Raw genomic sequence first — 20,703 nt, 5'->3', positions numbered from 1 at the left:
ATCCAAGTTATTGTCGTTGTGTCCATGGGCAAGGCACTTAACACACATAGCCTTGTATGAATGGGTATGAAATGTGCGTGAAGCTGTAGCTTACCACCACCGGTATGACTGATGTGAGTGACTGGTATGAATGAATAATGGTTTCTGTAACGCACTTTGAGTCTCCTCGAAAAAAGAGTTTTATATATATATATATATATATATATATATATATACAGTATATATATATACTGTGTGTGTATATATATATATATATATATATATATATATATATATATATATATATAAATCCAAGCCATTAAAGTGTGGAAGGGGGACATAGGTTTGAACTCCGTCCGTCCGAGTTAAAGGGAAGAACTTTTCCCATAAACTGTTTAAGACACGATAACGATGTTCAGTGTGTGGCTTCAGAATATCAATACCTTGATGGAGTTTGAAAATGAGAAGCACGCATTTATTTTTTCCGGAGTTGTTGCCCTTGTTCCATTTTTGTTGTTTTTTTTTTTCTTCGGCGGTGGATGTTGATGACGGTCTTATTATTATTATTATTATTAGTGGGTAGAAAAATAATATTTTTGCCCCCAATATTACCAGAAAACATATTAATGTTAACAGAGAAATTTAAATATTTTTTATTGTAAATGTTTTTAGACCAACGTTGGTCTCTCACATTTTCAAATAATTGCCTCCGCCAAAATTGGTCATATTTTCACCCGTGTTTATTTTTCTGTTAGCAGGATAACGACAAAAGTACGGAACTGATTTTGTCAACATTTAAAAAATAAATAGATACAAATAATAAATAAAATACACCTATTTTCTAAGCCATGGAGAAGATCTGGATCAATATACTGATTATGGATCAGTTTAAAAACAATACAAAAATCCCTATTTTGCATAATTGCCAAAAAATTCTCATCTTGTTTTTGTAATTTATCGACCTTTATGAAATTTGACTCTGTTTTGTTTGGTTCTTGAAATATTCCACTGAGTTTCATCTGAATCAGATCCAGGTTGCACATTTCATAACGGTTTTAAAAAAAAGGAAAACAAATCGGGCACCAATACATTTGGACCTACTGTATCATGTGGATTGACATTTGGTCCAAGCCTTTAAAGCACTGGTTCACAACCTTTTTCTGGTCATGACCCCATTTTTATATCACTAATGTTTATTTATTTATTATCATTACCAATTACTTTACATTTTTGGTGACCCCAACATTGTGGTCCCGACCCTAAGGTTGAAAAACACTGCTTTAAAGTGTAAATGATTATGACACCAGAGAATATTTGGCACCTGGGGGAGGTTTGCGTTCTGTGAGTGCTCTTATTGTTTTATTGTTGGATGTTTTAGATATTTTAATTCATTTATATCTGTCAGAGTTTGTCTAACTTGGGGTGTGACAGGTTCCTGATAAATACGATAAGGGGAATCAATCCACACACTAACTAATGTGATCTAATGATTGTCGGTTTATTATAGTCACACATGTGGTGTTGAATCAATCTGGATTTAACCTTCTGTCACTTTCATTCCCATGAAACATTTCCAAGTCTCTCACATTTCTGACTTATTTTCAGATTTTAGTTCTTGGAAGTAACATAACACATACTTTAGTTTTTTTATTTGTAGTTTTTTCCCCCCTAATTTTCTTCAGCCAATCCAATTTTCATTATATTTATTTCTCTAAGGTTATTCTATGATTGTAAAAGTCCCTTACAGTGTATTTTATAATAAAGGATTTGATCATTGCTCACTGTTACAGACGCGTTCAGATGTTCATACACAGACCAGGACCATGTTCACAGGCCCACACATTCAGATGTTTCTCTTTGGTTACAACCACAGAGTGGTTTCTAGGATTGTGGATCATTAAAGGAGGCAGTGCCAAACCACGTAAAGCTAAGCTCCAAACATACATGAGTATACACTACAGCTGTGTGTGTTTTAATATATGACATAGTGGGCGAGTACAGCTTTATGCCCCTGTGTGAGTGGAGGTCACCCAGTGGTTTACAATGGGTTTGTTTGTCATGTTTAATATTGGAGATGGAGAACGGAACTAAACAGAGGTTTCACGAATTCATTCGTGATTTTATTTATCCTTTAGCAATTTAAACACTGATTGAACTTTCAACATGGTTTTCTATGTTTTTCCATGGTTTTCATTCGAGGCCATGTAATGCAATGCAGGTTTAGCAGAAGCATTTAAGCTGTTTTTATTTATCGTAAAACTCCACTGATAGGCCTGGGCAATCACAATTTCTGTTTTGGCAAAATGGTAAATTAGAATATCACCTATATTGATATATATATATTATTTTTTAAATTCAGAACAGCATTAGAAGCACAGTGAGATGGATTTCTGAGTGCCTCCTGACCCACACTTTCCCATAAACACAAACTCACTCACACGTGCTGTCCTTCACAGGAGAAAAAGACTAAAGTGAAACATATACAGTGTGTATATATATATATATTACATGTATTACCTTATCAAAACAAGTGCCGTCAAATGACACAGCCTCAGGCTTCAAAATAAGTTATATGACTCACCAGCCTCCGGCCTTAATACGCGTCATGACATTTTATTTTGAAGGAACAAAAATTACACATAACGAAGTAAGTTGAAGTTTTTTAAAAGTTAAGATATATCAATGTATTGTTTGATAAATAAATACATAGTTAAATGAAACGTTGATATATTTTAACCTTTAAAAATAAATAGAAAATAACAGCTTTTAACAGCACATATTGATGACGTCATGTTTATTTCCTGTTTCTTCAAAATATGTCATGTTGTGTTTCACATCCTGAGGTCGTTGAGTCTGACTATTATTTTGAAGTCTGAGGCCGTGTCATGTGACGACGTTTGGTTGGAGGATGTTTATTTGACAGAGGTTTTGCTGAGTCATGAGTCTGTTTGGTCTGAGAGCTTTTCCTCATACCTGATACTTCACTCTGAGACCTGAGTCTCAACCCTAACCCTAACCCTATTTATCCTATTTATCCTTTATTCTCTATCCATCCTTTATTTATCCCTCATCCTTTATATTTATCATTATTATTATTATTGTTGTTGCTGGGTTGTTCTTTGTTGTTTTGTTTTTATTTCTTTTATTTCTTTTTGTTGCTTGTTTTGTGCACCAACCACCAAGTCAAATTCCTTGTACTGTCCTCAAAACTGTACATGGCAAATAAAACATTTCTGATTCTGATTCTGAGGATATCCTAAAATGTGCACCGTACATGCAGAAAGGTGAAGTTGTAATGTCCATAAACATATAGGATAGGATTTAGAATTTAGTTGGACGCCGGCGTCCAAGAACGTATGATTTTTTATTTATTGTGTAGTGAAAGATAATTACTTTATTTATATTATTCTTACAATGAGGAACTGAACCTACAACCTTCTTGCCTAGAAACGTGATCATAGCTTCCCCCTCTTTCCTCTATGTAACATCGTAGTTCCAGGTTTATTGGTTTACTCTTATTACGTTCAGATTTAAACTTAGAAAGATGCTAATCTTTTAACTGATTGCAATGTTTTGATTAAAGGCTGAAACGTACAGAAATATCCCACAGTTAAGTTTATAACACAGGGAATCAATATTTAAAGCTCTCTGACGGGAACCCTTTTAACGGATCCACAAATCAAGTAATTGATGGAGAAACAACCCCAGGGAGTGGATGCATTAGGCTGCTAAGAATAGATGCATCATTTTACAGGTCAGCGCTATGTGACCACACCCTCTCAGACCCTAATGGTCCATTCTCATTTAAACTGGGTGAAACCTCAGCTCTATTTACAGGAAAACAAACTGTGTTTATACAAAACTAAGTGAAGTTTGTGCTTCATGTGTTTTACTCTCTGGCAAAAGTGCTTTTTAGATTGTTTGGAATTTCACACTCTTTACATCTTTTCTCACATGTTTGCTTGTTTCCTAACTGTGTTTGTGTTTCCCGTACATTACCACCACCACCACCACCACCACGGTGTGAAACCACCAACTGGAATGTGTATCACATCCTTATGTGTGAACAACAACTAGCTTAACAAAGACCACTTTGTATCAACAGTGATCCACAATCTCTGTTTATCTGCTTTATTTATTTACTGTTTACTGGCTTTGCAAAATCATTCGATTTTTTTTGTAATAATTTAAATAGTGTAAATGCATAAAGGCTAACATGACAGTTTTAGGCTAACATGACATAAAGCAGGGGTCTCAAACTTCAGGGGCCAAATACGGAACAGTTTAACTTAAGTGGGTCACAGGGTTTAGGCGGGAAGATAAGCAATTTAGTCATAATTATGTTCTACTTTGCATTTCCATTTATAAATACTAGTACAGTGCCCGTCAGAAGTATGCATTTATGTGGGAGCATAAGGGGTATATTTGTGGGTGCAAAATGTAGGTGAAATTTTCCTGGTTTAATGTCATCATTGTGTTTTTTTTTTTTTTATCTTTCAGTTGTCTTTTTGTGCATTTTTTGTAAAATCATTGTTTTTTGTTGCCATTGTAGTGTGATTCTGGAGTCATTTGGTGTATTTTTTGTATAAATATTGTTTATTTTTTGTTTTGTTTTACTCATTTAGTTTTATTCTATTATAAATACTGTGTGTGTGTCTCTCCATCCATCTCCTTCGCATGTTATCTCTCGCGCGCGTCTTACACATAATCCGTCGCAGGTTGTTAAGAGAGACACAGAGGTACCACGAAAAATAAACGTTATGCAACACGTGTGTGTGTGTGTGTGTGTGTGTGTGTGTGTGTGTGTGTGTGTGTGTGTGTGTGTGTGTGTGTGTGTGTGTGTGTGTGTGTGTGTGTGTGTGTGTGTGTGTGTGTGTGTGTGTGTGTGTGTGTGTGTGTGTGTGTGTGTGTGTGTGTGTGTGTGCGCGCATGCGTGATTTTGTGAGTGATTTTTATCTAATTTGGGAACATTTTGTGGAATAATTTGATGAAAATTGCAGGATTTGGGAAAAATGTAGAGTTCTTTTAACAATTTAAGATTAAAAATGACTGCTGTCATGTGATAAAGTTTAAGAGAAAATGTGAGCCGTCCTAATATTATAGAGTTTCTTTGAATTTGTGTATTATTTTGGAGAAATCGAGATATCTACAACTAAATTAGTTGGTAATGTCCACAACGTTTAATGATTTCTCTGACTTTTTTTGCTTTTTGCTGCGGGACAAATTAGATGCTCTAAAGCAGTGTTTCTCAAATGGGGGTACGTGTACCCCTAGGGGTATGTGATGTGAAAAATGAACAAATGAAGTGTGAGATGACTGGAAATGATTTAAAAAAAACTATAGAAATAAATCTATTCAGGAGCCACAAAATCAGTGTTTTTCAACCTTGGGGTCGGGAACTCATGTGGGGTCGCCTGGACTTTAAATAGGGTCGCCTGAAATTTCTGAAAAAATAAAATAGATTTTTGAAGCATTATTATTTATTGTATTTCTAAATCTAGTTCAACTTAAATGCAATATATGTATATAAATATATAATTAATATCTGAGCTCAAACATGATCAAAAACTAATACTTGAAAAAAAAAAACGTCTTTGTGGTCGCCAAAAATACTTCATATAAAAATGGGGTCATGAGCCAAAAAAAAAAAGGTTGGGAACCACTGCAATAAATACTGTTTATTTCTACAAAATGAGATTATTTAAAATGTCTTATCACTCGTTCATTCCGTCATTATGATTTATAGATGTTTTTGAATCGTTTTCTCAGCAAAATGTTGTTGTCGGACAATAGGGGGTACATGAACAGTTTGAGAACCACTGATCTAAAGGGATTTGGACATAAAGTATACAGAGAAGTAACTATGTCTATTTTCAGGGTAAACGTGTGATGACAATAAACCAGGTTTAAAAGCATGGGGTCACAGGAAAACTGATTGAAAAACGAGTTCTACACATAAAGCGTTTGAATGGAATTAGTGAGTTCTAAAGGGTTCCTCTGAGACGTTTCAAAGATAACAAGTCACTAATGTAAGGTCTATTTTAAAATGTCTTTTCTCTCTGTTTTTCCTCCCTTCCTCTTCCTGACTTTATCTCTCGTTCTCACACTCACATCATGTCACTGACCAACTGTTTGATCCGTAACCAACACACAGACCGTGGGTTTCAAATCATGTCATTCTTCAGACGACCGAACTCAAAACGCCCTCACTTTGTTCTTCTTCTTGTTATTGCCGCTGTGTACACTAGTTAAAATCTCTACTCCTCTGTTATTTGTGAACGGATCGGGCTGAAATTTGGTAGCTGTAATCTTTTGGATGTGTACGTATCATCGCTCGAGCCAGATTTTTGATTTTTGGCCCAAGGGGGCCCCAAGGGGCTCCAAAAGAAGAAAAAAAAAACAAAAAGTCGATTTCTAATTTCAAATATTACGACGGTTGGTGGTAACGAATCATTGGCACATACCAATATGTAAATGGGGCTCATTACCCCATACGTGTCACGGAGGCACCAGGGGGCCCCAATTTTTCAAATGACTACTCCATCGTTAGTTCTCGTTAGATTGAAATACAGTTTTGTATGAATACTGGTGAGACGCTCGGAGCCCTTCTTTTGAATTTGGGCCCGGGGTCCACCCCCCATGTCCGGTTATTTTCAAATTTATGGGAACATAGTCATGTGATGTATTGTTTCAAAGGTAATTCAACGTAGATTACGATTATGCCTCGCACAATTCGATTAGGGACCTGGGGGCCCATCCTCTTTTTATGGCAATTTCCCTTAAAGTCGTTTTCTCATTTATTTGTGAGACAAATATTGTGACAGTTGATGGTAACAAGTCATTGACACATATCAATATATGAATGGGAACAAATACACAATGGGAGAACAAAATACATAAACAAAGTATTTTAAATGCAATATATATGTAAATATATATATAGGCAATAATGTAATTTTCTTTATCTCCAAAATGGAAAACTCAATATAACCTGAATGTCGATATATTGCCCAGCCCTAATTATAAACCCTAATCTATCTTAATCCTAAACACCCGATGGTGACCTCAGAGTATCTACGATATAATTTCTGTTAAAACAGTCCCTGAGCCAAAATCAATAAATCAATCTGTCAGCATGTGTTGGGCTCTGTGAGAGTAAATACCTTAGTCTAACTTTATTTAAATAGACTTTTAATCTTAATTTATTAAAGATTAATTTACCATTGTGTGATTAGTTATCTGTATTTGTGTGTAGTTATTTATGATTTCTGTAGAAGTGGAACAAACAGACTAATTGTGTAGGTCAGTGGTTCTCAGACTTTTTAGTCTTAAGTTCCCATTTTTCTTATTTCGGAATCCAAGAATCAAATAATCTCATTTTGTAAATAAATGGAACTAAACAGTATTTAGTGTCTCCTGAATAGATTTATTTCCATAGTTTTAATGATTTCTGGTCATCTCCCTCCTGATGTGAGACAACACTGAAAATTTTAGTTGACATTCTAATCAAGATCATTTATATCATTGTTTTGTGTGTTTTGTGTCATTTTGTGTATTTTGTCATTGTTTGTCCCATCTTTTTATTACTCAGAATATGTTTCTTTTATTTTGTGTTTTTTTGTAAGTTCCTCTCTTATTTTTGTGCATTTTGTCGTGATCTTGTGTGTTGATAGTATTTTTCTCTGTATGTGTGTTTTTGGTGTCATATTTTGTTGTTTGTTCTTTTTATTATTGATTATTATATATCATCTTATTTTGTGTGTTTTTGTTGTTCTGTGAGTTGTTGGTAATTGTTGGTAGTTGTTGGTAATATTTAGTATGATTATATTTTCTAAAGATAAACATTATAAACCAATATTTTTAATGCTTTCATTTATTTATTTCTCTCTTGCTCAAGTACCCCCGTAGTGCTATACACGTACCCCCATTTGAGAAACACTGCTGTAGACCGTACTCCAGGGAAACGTTGCTATTCCTCCAATGCTAAACTATCTGTTTCTACTTTAATGACCTCACCAAACATTCCTGTCCTCACGTCTAATGGCTTCACTAATCCATCATAACAGACAAATTGGTCTCAGATATCAAAACACAAGAAGAGTTCTGAAGTACAAATCACACCTTACATTCTTCTTCCTCTGGCACCGGTGGTTAGCCGTTTGTTCTGGTGTCATTCACTGGTAATTCATTATTTCAACAGCACTTAAGCCAGCTAGTCTATCTGCAAATGGACTGATGTAGTGATGGAAAAGAACTTAACAAAAAAAAATACATGTTTTAATTGTGATGTAATATGTACCAGTGTTTCGCAAATAGAGGTATGTGTACCCGGGTACACAATGGCACAACAGGGGATACTTTAGAGAGAGAGGGAAAATTAACAAAGTATTAAAAATATAGGGTTTTCTAATGTTTATTTTTGGATTAAAAGTGATTTTCAAGCTGAATATAACCAGCAATTCATAAAACGACAACAAAGACACACTAAATGAGAGAAAAATACACAAGATCACTACAAAATGCACAAAAATAACAGAGAAACATACAAAACGACATAACAAACAACCAAACGACACAAAAAAACACACTCACTGAGAGAGAATAATTTAAATAAAGCCAATAACACACAAAAAACAACAACAAAGATACACAAAAAAAGAGGAAAGATTTACTGAATAATAAAAAGAACAGATAAAAAACAACCAAATACACAAAATGACACCAAACACACACACACTAAGAGAGAAATCTACTTACTATTACCAGTTTAATTTCACTTATTTACAATATGAGATTCTTTAAAATGTGTGTTATCACTCATTCATTCCATCATTATGATTTATTGTTGTTTTTTAACAGAATTTTTAGCAAAATGTTGTAGTCCTTTACATTCAAGTTGGAGAACCACTGTATAAGACCATCAGGTTGTCTGTAATTCATCATTTTGACAACTTTAGTGCTTGAAGTGTGAGCATATATTTGATATTCTTGAACTCACTGATCTCAGGAGTGAGATTTGAAACAGATTTGAAACAGATTTGAAGCAGACAATAACCAGATTCACTCACACAATGAAATGAAGTCTGTCCCATTGTTGAATGCAGTAATAATGACTTTTCCAGTTAATCCCATCATGTCTCCTTGGCCTTCCTCTCGGGATTCTGGCTGCATGGCCGGATAATGTTCATTCATAATAACATTGGCTAACTGCAAAGACAAGCAGACTGGAAGTTGAGTGTTTGTGAGTAAGAATTCCTAAAATGAGTTGATGCAAAGGGCAGTCATGGTTGACTTTTAGCACTGAAGTATGACCATTTCGAAGCTGTTTTTGGACATTTCACCCTCCCAGAGATTTATTTTTCAAAGGTTTTTTTTAAATATACATGTTTGCAAATAGGCTTACCAAAGAATTTACATACCTATCGTCACTAAATGTATCCTAAACTGGTCTGTTTGGGCATTTTTGATTACGGAATGTGTTGATGAATTTTGACTTCGATCAAAGGATGAAAAGTGTCAAATGGTTTAAGAATGAACAAAAATTGGAGGAAAGTGTCAAAAAAAACTTGCAAAAATGGACAAAAAATAGGAAAAAGGGTTGTTTATTGGCTAAAGTCTGAAAAAACAAAAAGTGTCCTTGTTTTTAGGGAGAAGATCTGTGTGCGTACAGAGATATTGAATCCTGGTGGTGCAACTGTTACGTAGCAAAACAACGCCACAAAATCAGAAAATATACAGTGGCAAAAGTCAGCTATGTTGACAAATTGTGCCTTACCTTTGTTGTTTCTTATCAAACGTTGCTCCAATGTGCATAAAACTACATATTTTAATGAATCCAAATCGTGTCGTTAGATAGATACCACCATTACAGACATTTAGGCATTTCTCAGTAAAGAAATACATCCAATGAGCGCATAGTGCTCATGCGTAAAATGGTCGGTCCCTCCTTTATCCATCTTTGATTGGCCAGGGCTAAAGCCACTCGCATAGTGTCTGATATCACCCATTTCTACAGTCTCTGAGCTTTTCAACGCAGAGTCAAGCATTCTGATTGGTCAAAGTATTGCTCAATAATACCCATGCGTAACGGCATCAAAGAGTGGAACACAAAATAGCATTACGCACGGCACAGCAGAAACCTGAATAAAAATGGATTTGTGTTCATTTCAAGCCAAATCGCAACATCTAGTGGTAAAAAAAAAGACGACCAACAATTATTAGAATTAATTTGACTGACCTATTACAGTCACACACTTTGGCTTTGTTTGTTCAAAAACGTGTATCTTTGGACTAATCTTTATTATTATCACTGAACTTGCTGCAGTTGATGTCCATACATTAGTTTGACTATTTCAGCTTTTATAGCCTTCCCTACTGAGAATTGGTTCTATATCTGATGTAAATCTCCAGGTTGTTTTTTGGGCGGACTACAGATTTCTGTATTTAAAACATGATTTATTGTCTCTCAGTATCATATATTTCCAAATTTTCACATCATCTGTAATCACCAAGGGCACTACTTCAATCATAAAAAAAATAATAATATGAATTAGCCATGCATGTCATGTCGAAAAAGTGGCTGGGGCTTAAGAGGTTAAAGTATTGGATCAGTGAGATTTTTGCCCTGAATTTGTTCTTAAATGTTTTCTCTGCCCACATATTTTTGCTTTTGTTCCACTTCAATAAATTACCATCAGCCTCATAAATCCTTTTGTTCTCAGTTTAACTTTTTGCAGAAACTTTCATGTTTTCCTTGTTGCTAAGGAATAAAACTACCATGATCATTGCAATTTCTGACACACATCATTATAAGAATTCCTTTGGGCTACAAATGACTTGCACGTTATATGAATTCTTGGGTAATACTTTCTAGTGTTCTTCATCCATGCATGACATTGAAAATATGTATATATTGGAATTCAATGAGAATAACTTTATTAATTGCCCTGAAGCATCTGAGGTAGAATAGAAGCGGTTTTTGCATGTTTTTTTAAGCAACAAGGTTTTTGTGTCTCTGGCTCTTAGAGTTTCAGTCCCATTGTGACGTGAACCATCTGCCTGTCATCTCTGTCACTGCCAGTGCTGAAAAGCAAGCATTGTCTAAAGCACTCAGACTGGCTACGGTATGTTTAAAACACATGGGGTTGTTTGTGGTAAAACCAGCAGTTTTCATTAAGACGCATTGAAACCTGATTTTTTTTTTTAAAGCACTTAAAGCAGTGAGCTTCTGTGCTGAAATGTGATGGTTTGACTGATTGATTGTGTGCGTGTGTGTGTGTCTGTATAAGAGAGAGATGATTAACTGATTTTTGAGTCATTGTTGAACAATGACTTACAGCTCTCTCCATCCAACTGAAGAGGTCAGTACACCAAAATAGTGGAGGCCAAAAGAATAAACTGGATGTTCTCCACTGAACTGACACTCAGTGGCAGGGATATAACAGCGTATCACAGCCACCATGAGCTGAGATGGAAACATACTGGAAAGTCACATGGGAGAAGGAAGGGAAGGCAAGGCCAATGTATTTGCATAGCACACAACTTTCCTAGGTCCTTTTTAGCCCATCTTTTTTGCACAGATTTACTGGACACCTGTGGGTTATAACTAAAATATTAAAGCTGCTGTATGTAGAATCATAAGACGCTCCATGCTCCCCCCTCCCATCCTGAACGAAACTTAAAACTCCCTTTACCTGGTACTCACAAACTGTGGAACTCTTTGTTTTCTCCATAGACACTAGTAACAATAGTAGGGACTTTATTTTGTGTTATTGGAGAGTTTTCTGATGTTCTGATGAAAGCACGTATCACTCACTGCTGTGAGGACAGTAAGAGGCTCAAAGCTGCTCCACACACAAGCAGCTGAACCCAGCTGATCAGAGCAGACATGCACTTCAGTCCACATCCTACTGCAAATGAATTGCGTCTGTTCTATTTCTCTTAGGTTTACAAGGGATTTATCCCGTCTGTTATAGTCTGTGTGTGAGGCAGACTGTGCACGGACTGAAAGCGGATCGGACTCTGTTCCTCTTGAACACATTTGTGCCTTTATTCTGTTGCTTCTCCACCTCTGTCTTCCTTTTTCTTCTTGATTTTCCGTGTAACCGCTGTGCCAAAAGCCGCATTAGAAACTTCTGCTGGAACATCTGCCATTCCACTTTCCCTATTCACAGATTGTGAATGCACATTGACTGTCGACGAGCAGCTTGAGCTACCAATAATAATGCTTAAAACAGCTCATGGAGCACTCTGTTGGTAGAAAGATCTCTGATTGGCTGAAGTCCAGCATCACGCTCCTGTATTTCTAAAGCTCATTTACAGAGATTCACTGTCCACTTATAATCAATGATCATCTTTGGGAATATTATAATCCAAATGATGCCAAAAGAAAATTTTACATACTGCAGCTTTAAGGGAGAGATTCAGCTTGTACTTTTTTTTTTTTTTTTTTCTGTTGGTGCGTTTACTAAATAGCTAAATGCTCAGTGACATCACAGTTAATGGAGTGGACAGGGGGCTTAAGGGGGTTGTCTCTGTGTCTGAGCCAGGATAATAAGACCTATGTCCAAATACCAACCATATATACTCAGACCACCCTGAGACATCCATGCTCAGGGTTTGTAGGCCTATAGTGTAAAAGAACCATAACACCACTACAAATAATTCTATTCTACTCTAATATTTGAATGTTTTTGCTAGTTGCACAAAAATAACTTGGGTATTTGGATTTTATATTGTTTTTGTTTTGCTTCCAAGGGACAAGGTAACAGCATTAAAAATGCATGTGCTCCTTAACCACAAATTTATTTCACCAGCTAATATATTAGACCTAAGCATATTAGAAATCAGGATGTTTGTTTTGTATTTTACCCACTGGGTTTCAGTGATTCATCTTCTTTGTGTGGTGAACACAGCATAGTTGTTCCCAGTTAGTAGGTGGGTTTGAAATGGTTGTCATTCCTGATAGAAATGGGCCAAAACACATGATTTATTAAGAAAAAAACATATATAATTGAGTGTTTTGTGGTATTTTGTTCATAGTGCCATAGTGTTTTGCATAAAAACGCCCATGGAAAGAAGTGAAAATATGCACCACATAACAACCACAATTTTACGTCATACTCTGACTTATTCACATACTTATTCTGAAATAACCCGTAATTTTAATCAAAGTAATGATTACATGCAATTATGTGTCTTTTTTTCTCTGCTTGAGAGCAGTGGTATGTTTAGTGTGAGCAGCTAATATTACTATAAAAGGTTGGGGAACAGAGGCTTAAAGGCTAATCCGAGTGCAGAGTCTCTTTTATTAGCCCTCATTGTGTCTGTTCATGTTTCTGTGTGCGTGTGCGTGTGTGTGTGTGTGTTTGGGAATGTGACAACGATAGAAGCAAAGGAAACAGAGCAGAACGAGTATGAACCTGCATCTCATCCCTAAATTACTTTTTCCAAAGGTCAATGTTTCTATTGATAATAGTTCATATATTTAATATAAAGCGATGGTTCTCAAACTTTTTAGGCTCGTGTCTCATTTTTCTTACTTTTGAATCCATGTACAGTCCACCTTATGTTTGACTACAACATTTTGCTCAGATTTCTGTGGAAAAACAACTATAGATCATAATGATGGAATGACTGAGTGATAACTCACCTTTTAAAGAATCTCATTTTGTAAATAAGTGAATTAAACAGTATTTAGAGCCTCATTAATAGATTTATTTCTATATATATATATATATATATTTTTTTTTTTCAAAAATCATTTCCGGTCATCTCTTTCCTGATGTGGGACCAACACTGACCTTTGTATTTTCAGTTCATGTTCTAATCAACATAATTTTTTCTCTTAATTTGTGTGTTTTTGTTGTCGTTTTTCTGTGTTGTTGGTATTATTTAAATTATTTTCTCTCAGTGTGTGTGTTTTTAGTGCAGTTTGGTTGTTTCTTTTGTCATTTTGCATGTTTCTCTGTTATTTTTGTCATTTTGCATGTTTTTCTGTTATTTTTGTGTATTTTGTAGTGATCTTGTGTAATTTTCTCTCATTTAGTGTGTCTTAGTTGTCATTTTGTGTGTTTTTGGTGTCATTTTGTGTAATTTGTTGTCGTTTGTCTGTTCTTTTTTTGTTATTAAGTATATTTTTCTTTAATTTTGTGTGTTTTTGTGGTTGTTTTTGTGTGTTGTTGGTATCATTCAATTTTTTCTCTCAGTGTGTGTGTTTTTGGTTGTTTATGTTATGTAAGTTTCTGTTATTTTTGTGTATTTTGTAGCAATCTTGTGTATTTTTTTTATCTCATTTAGTGTGTCTTTGTTGTCGTTTTGTGCATGTGTTGCTGGCAATGGTAGGATTTTTTCCCAATATGTGTTGTTTTGTGTATTTTGTTGTTGTTTATTAAAATTAAGTATATTTTTCTATTGTTTTGTGTGGTTTGTTGTCATTTTGTGAGTTGCTGGTAATTTTTAGTATTATTATAATTTTAAACTAAATATAAACATTATAAAACCCCATATTTTAATGCTGTCATTTGTTACTTTTCCTCTCTTTCTCTCTCTTGTACCCCTTTAGTGCCATTCCATTGAGAAACACTTCTCTAAAGGTTAGCTTCAGAGTCACGTAAGATGTTTTCCTGTGGGAATAAGTGTTGAGTGAAGAGGTCCGTGTGGTCTTTTAATAGATGGTGTCTAAAGAAACAAATGACCTCACTTTCCTTTGGATTCACTGTGAATCTCTGTGTGACCAAGAATGGTCACGACCACAGTCCTGAGGTGTTTTGGTTTGCTATAAAGCCAAAGACTTACCAAAGGACTGACTTAAGAAGCGACTTCAAGTTCATGTAAAATGTATCATGAAGGGACCTTTTCATGGTAACACCACGTTTAAAGAACAAAAGGGTTTCAGCGTCATGGGAAAAAAGTCAAATTGTCATCCTACGCGCACTTCCACATCTGTTGCTGAGCTCCATCAGCCTAAAGATAAGAGCAGCTCTGGTTTACGTGACACATGCTGAGACCATGTGTTGCCTTATTTGTGACGGTAATACTGAGATTGAGCCAGTGACTAAATGTTTAGAAACAAGCATTAATCCCTGTTTTTTAACTTTAAAAAATGTGCTACTTTTCACCCATCTCCATTTGTTCTAAGAACCCCAACAACATAGTATTTGAGGTTTATTTTCCCAAACTCATCTGTTTTCTGGAGTTTTAGCCTCTGTAAAGTCCATTTCAGAGCGCTCCCAAAAACACGCTGTTTTTTGGCCTTCGTGCATATGCATGAGTGGGCGTAAACACACGCTAGCTACTTCAGGCGATGCTCCAGCGTGTGTGTTTATCACAGCAGCAGTAAATCATTAACAGCTTTGCTTCTCCTTCACGCCTCTACTGACCACAGGAATAGTCCATTTAAGGTGATAGTCCATTGTTTTGTCCGACCACTGCATCTCATTGGGTCACAAACACATCAGATCATCCCATAAAGGAGATACGAGGTGGTGTAACAGCTACTAAAAGTGGAACTGATTGTGAGTGCTCTTCAGTTTATCTTTAAATGGATTATCTATATACTGAACATAAGATATTAACTGTAATATCAACCTGACGTCGCTGTTAGTTTTAGCTATGAGGTAGTTTGAGAGGGAGGAGCTAGGATTGTCAGGAGGAGGAGTTTCCCCGTTATGACTTATTATCGGAAGAAAAATCCAACTGGCCCGTTTGGAGCTGACTTTTTACAAAATGTGGAATAACAAGGGAGGAGGAAACAGAACTTTTTCAACGTTGACCCTCTGAATGAGACTAAAGGGATGTACAGTATATCACTGTAGAAAAACCATTATAAAGTGAATTTTTCACCTAGAAATCCATTGTATCTTAATGGCAGAGGTGTAAAGAGTATTGATAAGCTGTATGATCCTCAAATAGAATACTGTTACTTGATTGAGTGGGAGAGTAAAAATGTAGTAAATGCCTCTGAGGAAGACTGACGGTTGGCAGTCGAAACATTGTCAGGTGATCAAAGTACATTTCAAAGTAAAATTTTCTGTCTGAATAAATGAAACCTTAACATATTATTAAAAAAAAAGACAAAATTAACTTGCTGGAAAAACATGACAATATTTACAGTGTTTGAAAAACACAGAGTCTAAAGAAAGTGAAGTTTAAATGTCATTTATGAACATTTATCTGTTTTGATTTTTGACCATTTTTAAAATAATATTTAGATAATTTACAAGTATCATTAAAGCATGTTGTGCATTGTATGTTTAAAAGGTGATATTTCATTTAAATTCATGTCAGTTTGGTCTAAATTTATTTTCCTCAAAGGAAAATGTGGTACATTATGTTTAATCTGATTGGTCGGCTATAATGTGATGCGTTTGATTGTTGTCTGGTTATTTCCTTTTTTTTTGTAGTTTCACAATGTCTGTTGATCATTTTAAAACAAAAAAAATGATTTACTCAGTAACCTTTGGGTGTAAAAATATAACAAATGACTTTACTTCTTTTACAGTAAATTTACCGATTACAGGTATACTCAGAAAAGTACAAGTACTCATAAAAGCAACTCAATTACTGTGTAACGTGAGAACTTGTAATCCATTACTTTCACCTCTGCTTCATGGCATAAAATTACATTTAATATATTAGTGATAGTCATCAGTAAATTTAATTGATTTATTTATTAATTAATTGCTTCATTTTAGAAAGAAGCATTTCTCCCTTTCTTTTAACTCTTCAAAATTACATTTAAGTCACTGTCACCGATAGAAATCAGCTGTTTAATGGCATCAGATTACATTTAATATAATAATCATGAGTGAATCAAACATGTTTTAAAATCCATAAATGTTGACGAAGTCAGCCATTTTTTTTCTCTGGCTAAATATATTTTTGCTTCACAACCAGCTTCTGTTTCGTGTTTATAATGTGAGCTCAACAAATAGTGAACAAAGTCAATTTTGTGGGAGTAAAAGTATGTCACAGTCAATCCCTCGACATAAAAATAAAAGTATTTACAGTGTTGGGAACCAAATTAGTAAAAGTGCAGAACTGATGTTACGTTGGAACCAGGTTGAATCCAGCAGGGATTGCCTTTAATAGCAACCTTGTTGCTCAACATGAGTGTTTTGTTTGCTGTACAGTACGTCTGGTTCTAATTAACAGACTTCCCGTAGCAATTAAACTTTGCTGAGACATGGCATACCTTAAAGAACATCGAAAAAAGAGTTAAATGTGTTTCTAATGGTGCGTGTGAACAAAGGCTCACTGGGTTAAAATGAGTTTTTCTTGATAAACCATAGATGTAATATTTATTGTCTAAACATATAGACCAATAGAGACCTGTTATTTATCTGTTTTACTAGGAATTAATCTAATTTACTTGTTCTCTTTGTGTTACAGTATATAGTGATCATGTTATTTTGTGACTGAAAGTAAATCTTAAACTTCATCTGAGGTGTGTTTTTTATGTGTTGGTAAGAACAACTGGTTCAGTTTATTGTGACTGCATTCAAATGTGAAAAGGCACTGGTTAAAAAACTTAAAATGAGTGGCTGAGGGACTAGCGGTGTGCCTGAGGGACTAGCGGTGTGGCTGAGGGACTAGCGGTGTGGCTGAGGGACTAGCGGTGTGGCTGTGGGACTAGCGGTGTGGCTGAGGGAGTAGCGGTGTGGCTGTGGGACTAACGGTGTGGCTGAGGGACTAGCGGTGTGGCTGAGGGACTAGCGGTGTGGCTGTGGGACTAACGGTGTGGCTGTGGGACTAGCGGTGTGGCTGTGGGACTAGCGGTGTGGCTGTGGGACTAGCGGTGTGGCTGTGGGACTAGCGGTGTGGCTGAGGGACCAGCGGTGTGGCTGAGGGACCAGCGGTGTGGCTGAGGGACCAGCGGTGTGGCTGAGGGACCAGCGGTGTGGCTGAGGGACCAGCGGTGTGGCTGAGGGACCAGCGGTGTGGCTGAGGGACCAGCGGTGTGGCTGAGGGACCAGCGGTGTGGCTGAGGGACCAGCGGTGTGGCTGTGGGACCAGCGGTGTGGCTGTGGGACCAGCGGTGTGGCTGTGGGACCAGCGGTGTGGCTGTGGGACCAGCGGTGTGGCTGTGGGACCAGCGGTGTGGCTGTGGGACCAGCGGTGTGGCTGTGGGACCAGCGGTGTGGCTGTGGGACCAGCGGTGTGGCTGTGGGACCAGCGGTGTGGCTGTGGGACCAGCGGTGTGGCTGTGGGACCAGCGGTGTGGCTGTGGGACCAGCGGTGTGGCTGTGGGACTAGCGGTGTGGCTGTGGGACTAGCGGTGTGGCTGTGGGACTAGCGGTGTGGCTGTGGGACTAGCGGTGTGGCTGTGGGACTAGCGGTGTGGCTGTGGGACTAGCGGTGTGGCTAACACATATCAGTCAAGTTTTGGATTTGAAAATATGGTAAATTTTCTACGAGACGTTCAACTTCTCCAACCAACCTCCAGAATCCCTTATTTTTAAGACAAGTGTACAAGAAATCTAAAATAGCCACCTGTCAATCACTTACTAAATTTAATGGAGGTGATTAGAATGCGGTAGGGCTATTTTTGATGACATTGCAATGTTGTCAACATTCCTACATTATTATACAGCCTAAAATAAAACATAAAAAGGTATATGAAGCACAATGTTTTATGTGAATATACTTGCAGTTCATTTACAAGTCAACACATTGTATATTTACTGTTAATTTAACTTTGCTTGTCTTTGAATTAGACATTTACATTTTATTTTCATTACATTATTTCTTTTACTTTCTCATACTCACTCATGGGATTCTCTGGTATTCACTAATGACGTATTAAACACATTTGTTGCAAACTTTTTGAAAGTTTGAAATTTTTCCTGCTGACTTCCTTCGTTCCTTCCCACGTGGGAGATGCTAAAATTTCAGTTACAAATTTTTATTATTTACGCTACTTCTTTGTTTTCCATCCATCTCTGTAGTTGTTTTTAATTTCGCAAAAACCTACCAGGCCACTTAAAGTGGCAGTTCTCGCAAGGCTAGTGACAGTGTTCAGATCAGAGAGGCAGAAAAATGTTTTTATTTATTTATCTTTTAATTATAATCTGGGAGTTTCCTTGCCAAAACAAGAGACTTGACAGATATGGGCTAACGTTGCCCTTGCAACATAATCTTGAGGGTTTTTAGCGTAAAAACCAGATTCTGTAAATTATCTGAAGCATAAAATTAAAAAGGAATAACGTAGTTGACTATTAACTCTAGCATGTTTGGTACAAGTCTAAGAAGTTTTTAGTCTTTAGAAAATTGGATGCTCTAAACATTAAACTGGTTTATTTTGGGATGAATGGACCTTTCTGTTCCTGAGTACAACCCTCTGATGGACTTGATCTTTAACAGTTATTTCCCCCACTAACAAGCTGTGGGCTTAGTATGACACCACTTCAAATCTAAAAGGCCCCCCAACATAAAGGCCTCTACTATTAGACATGCATCATTGCCTGTACAGAAGGTCTTCCATCATGTAGGGGCAGGACTTTCTTTGGGTTTACTAAAATTCTTCTGTAATTGAAAGCATCACTAATCCTCTCCTAACCACAGGGTAAACGTTCACCTTAAGCCTCCCTTTTCCTTTTCTAAATGTTTCTGTTTTTGTTTCCCTGCAGCTGACGGACAGTGGGAAAGCTGCTAAAAGTGGCATGGCTGTTGGAGACTTGGTTCTGTCCATTGACGGCATCGCCACCGAGGGAATGAATCACCTGGAGGCTCAGAACAAAATCAAAAGCTGCACTGGAAACCTCAGCCTCACGCTGCAAAAGTAAGAAATGATAAACCCAAACCAAGCAGCATCATTTAACAGTGACAAACTGTTTAATCAACCCCAACGGACCCGCCGGCGGGGGCAGCTCCAGCTTCCGTGACTCTCATGGGTCTTAATGTTGTAATTAATAAATTAAATCGCTATACATCTATACCTGAATCCACTGATATACAGGTTGGGTATGTTGCGTATCAAAACAACGCCACAGAAAGTCAGCATTCATGACAAATTGTCTTACCTTTGTTGTTTCTTATCAAAAGTTGCTTCAATGTGCATAAAACTCCATATTTTTGATAAATCCAAATCATGCTGTCAGACAGATACCGCCACTACACACATCTAGCACTTCTCAGTTGAAAAATCTGTCCAATGAGGTACATAGCGCTTGAAGTGGTCGGCCCCTCTTTTACCCAGCTCTGATTGGCCAGGGCTAAAGCCTCTATTTCGACAGTCTCTGACATTTACAATGCAGTGTTAAACATTTTTATTGGTCAAAGAATTGCTGAACTAGAACCATGCGTAACAGCATCAAAGAGTGGAACAAAAATAGCATTACCCATGGCACAGCAGAAACCTGAATATAAATTAATGTGTTTATTTCAAGCCAAATTGGTCAAACATAAGACTAACAATGATTGGAATCAATTTGACTGACATATTACAGTTACACACTTGTTTCCAAACTTTTGGAAAACATTGGCACAGTTGTGGCAAAGTGGGCTTCCACCTGAACTTTTTAGTACAAAAACATGTGTATCTTTGGCCTATTGTTTATTATTATCACCAAACTTGCTGCAGTTGATGTCCATACATTAGTTCAATAATTTTTGTTTTTAAAACTTTCGATAATGAGAATTGGCTTTATATTTGATTTGGGCGGACTACAGATTTCTGTATTTAAAACATGGATTATTGTCACTCAGCATCATATATTTACAAAA

At 36.5% G+C, this 20,703-nt stretch overlaps 1 protein-coding gene across 1 annotated transcript in view; it reads left to right on the top strand.

Moving 5' to 3' along the window:
* The window catches only part of pdlim5a (PDZ and LIM domain 5a), a 95,301-nt gene that overhangs the window by 7,183 nt on the left and 67,415 nt on the right, over positions 1 to 20,703 (top strand). Inside the window, exon 3 of the mRNA XM_028456503.1 lies at positions 19,608 to 19,759. Coding sequence (XP_028312304.1) covers positions 19,608 to 19,759 — 152 coding nt within the window. The remainder of the gene's footprint in view (positions 1 to 19,607; positions 19,760 to 20,703) is intronic.

The sequence above is a fragment of the Gouania willdenowi genome, chromosome 9 (assembly GCF_900634775.1).
Source record: "Gouania willdenowi chromosome 9, fGouWil2.1, whole genome shotgun sequence".
In the NCBI taxonomy this organism is placed as follows: domain Eukaryota; kingdom Metazoa; phylum Chordata; class Actinopteri; order Blenniiformes; family Gobiesocidae; genus Gouania; species Gouania willdenowi.
The sequence above is the reverse complement of the archived record's forward strand: the minus strand, read 5'-3'. Positions and strand labels throughout refer to the sequence as shown.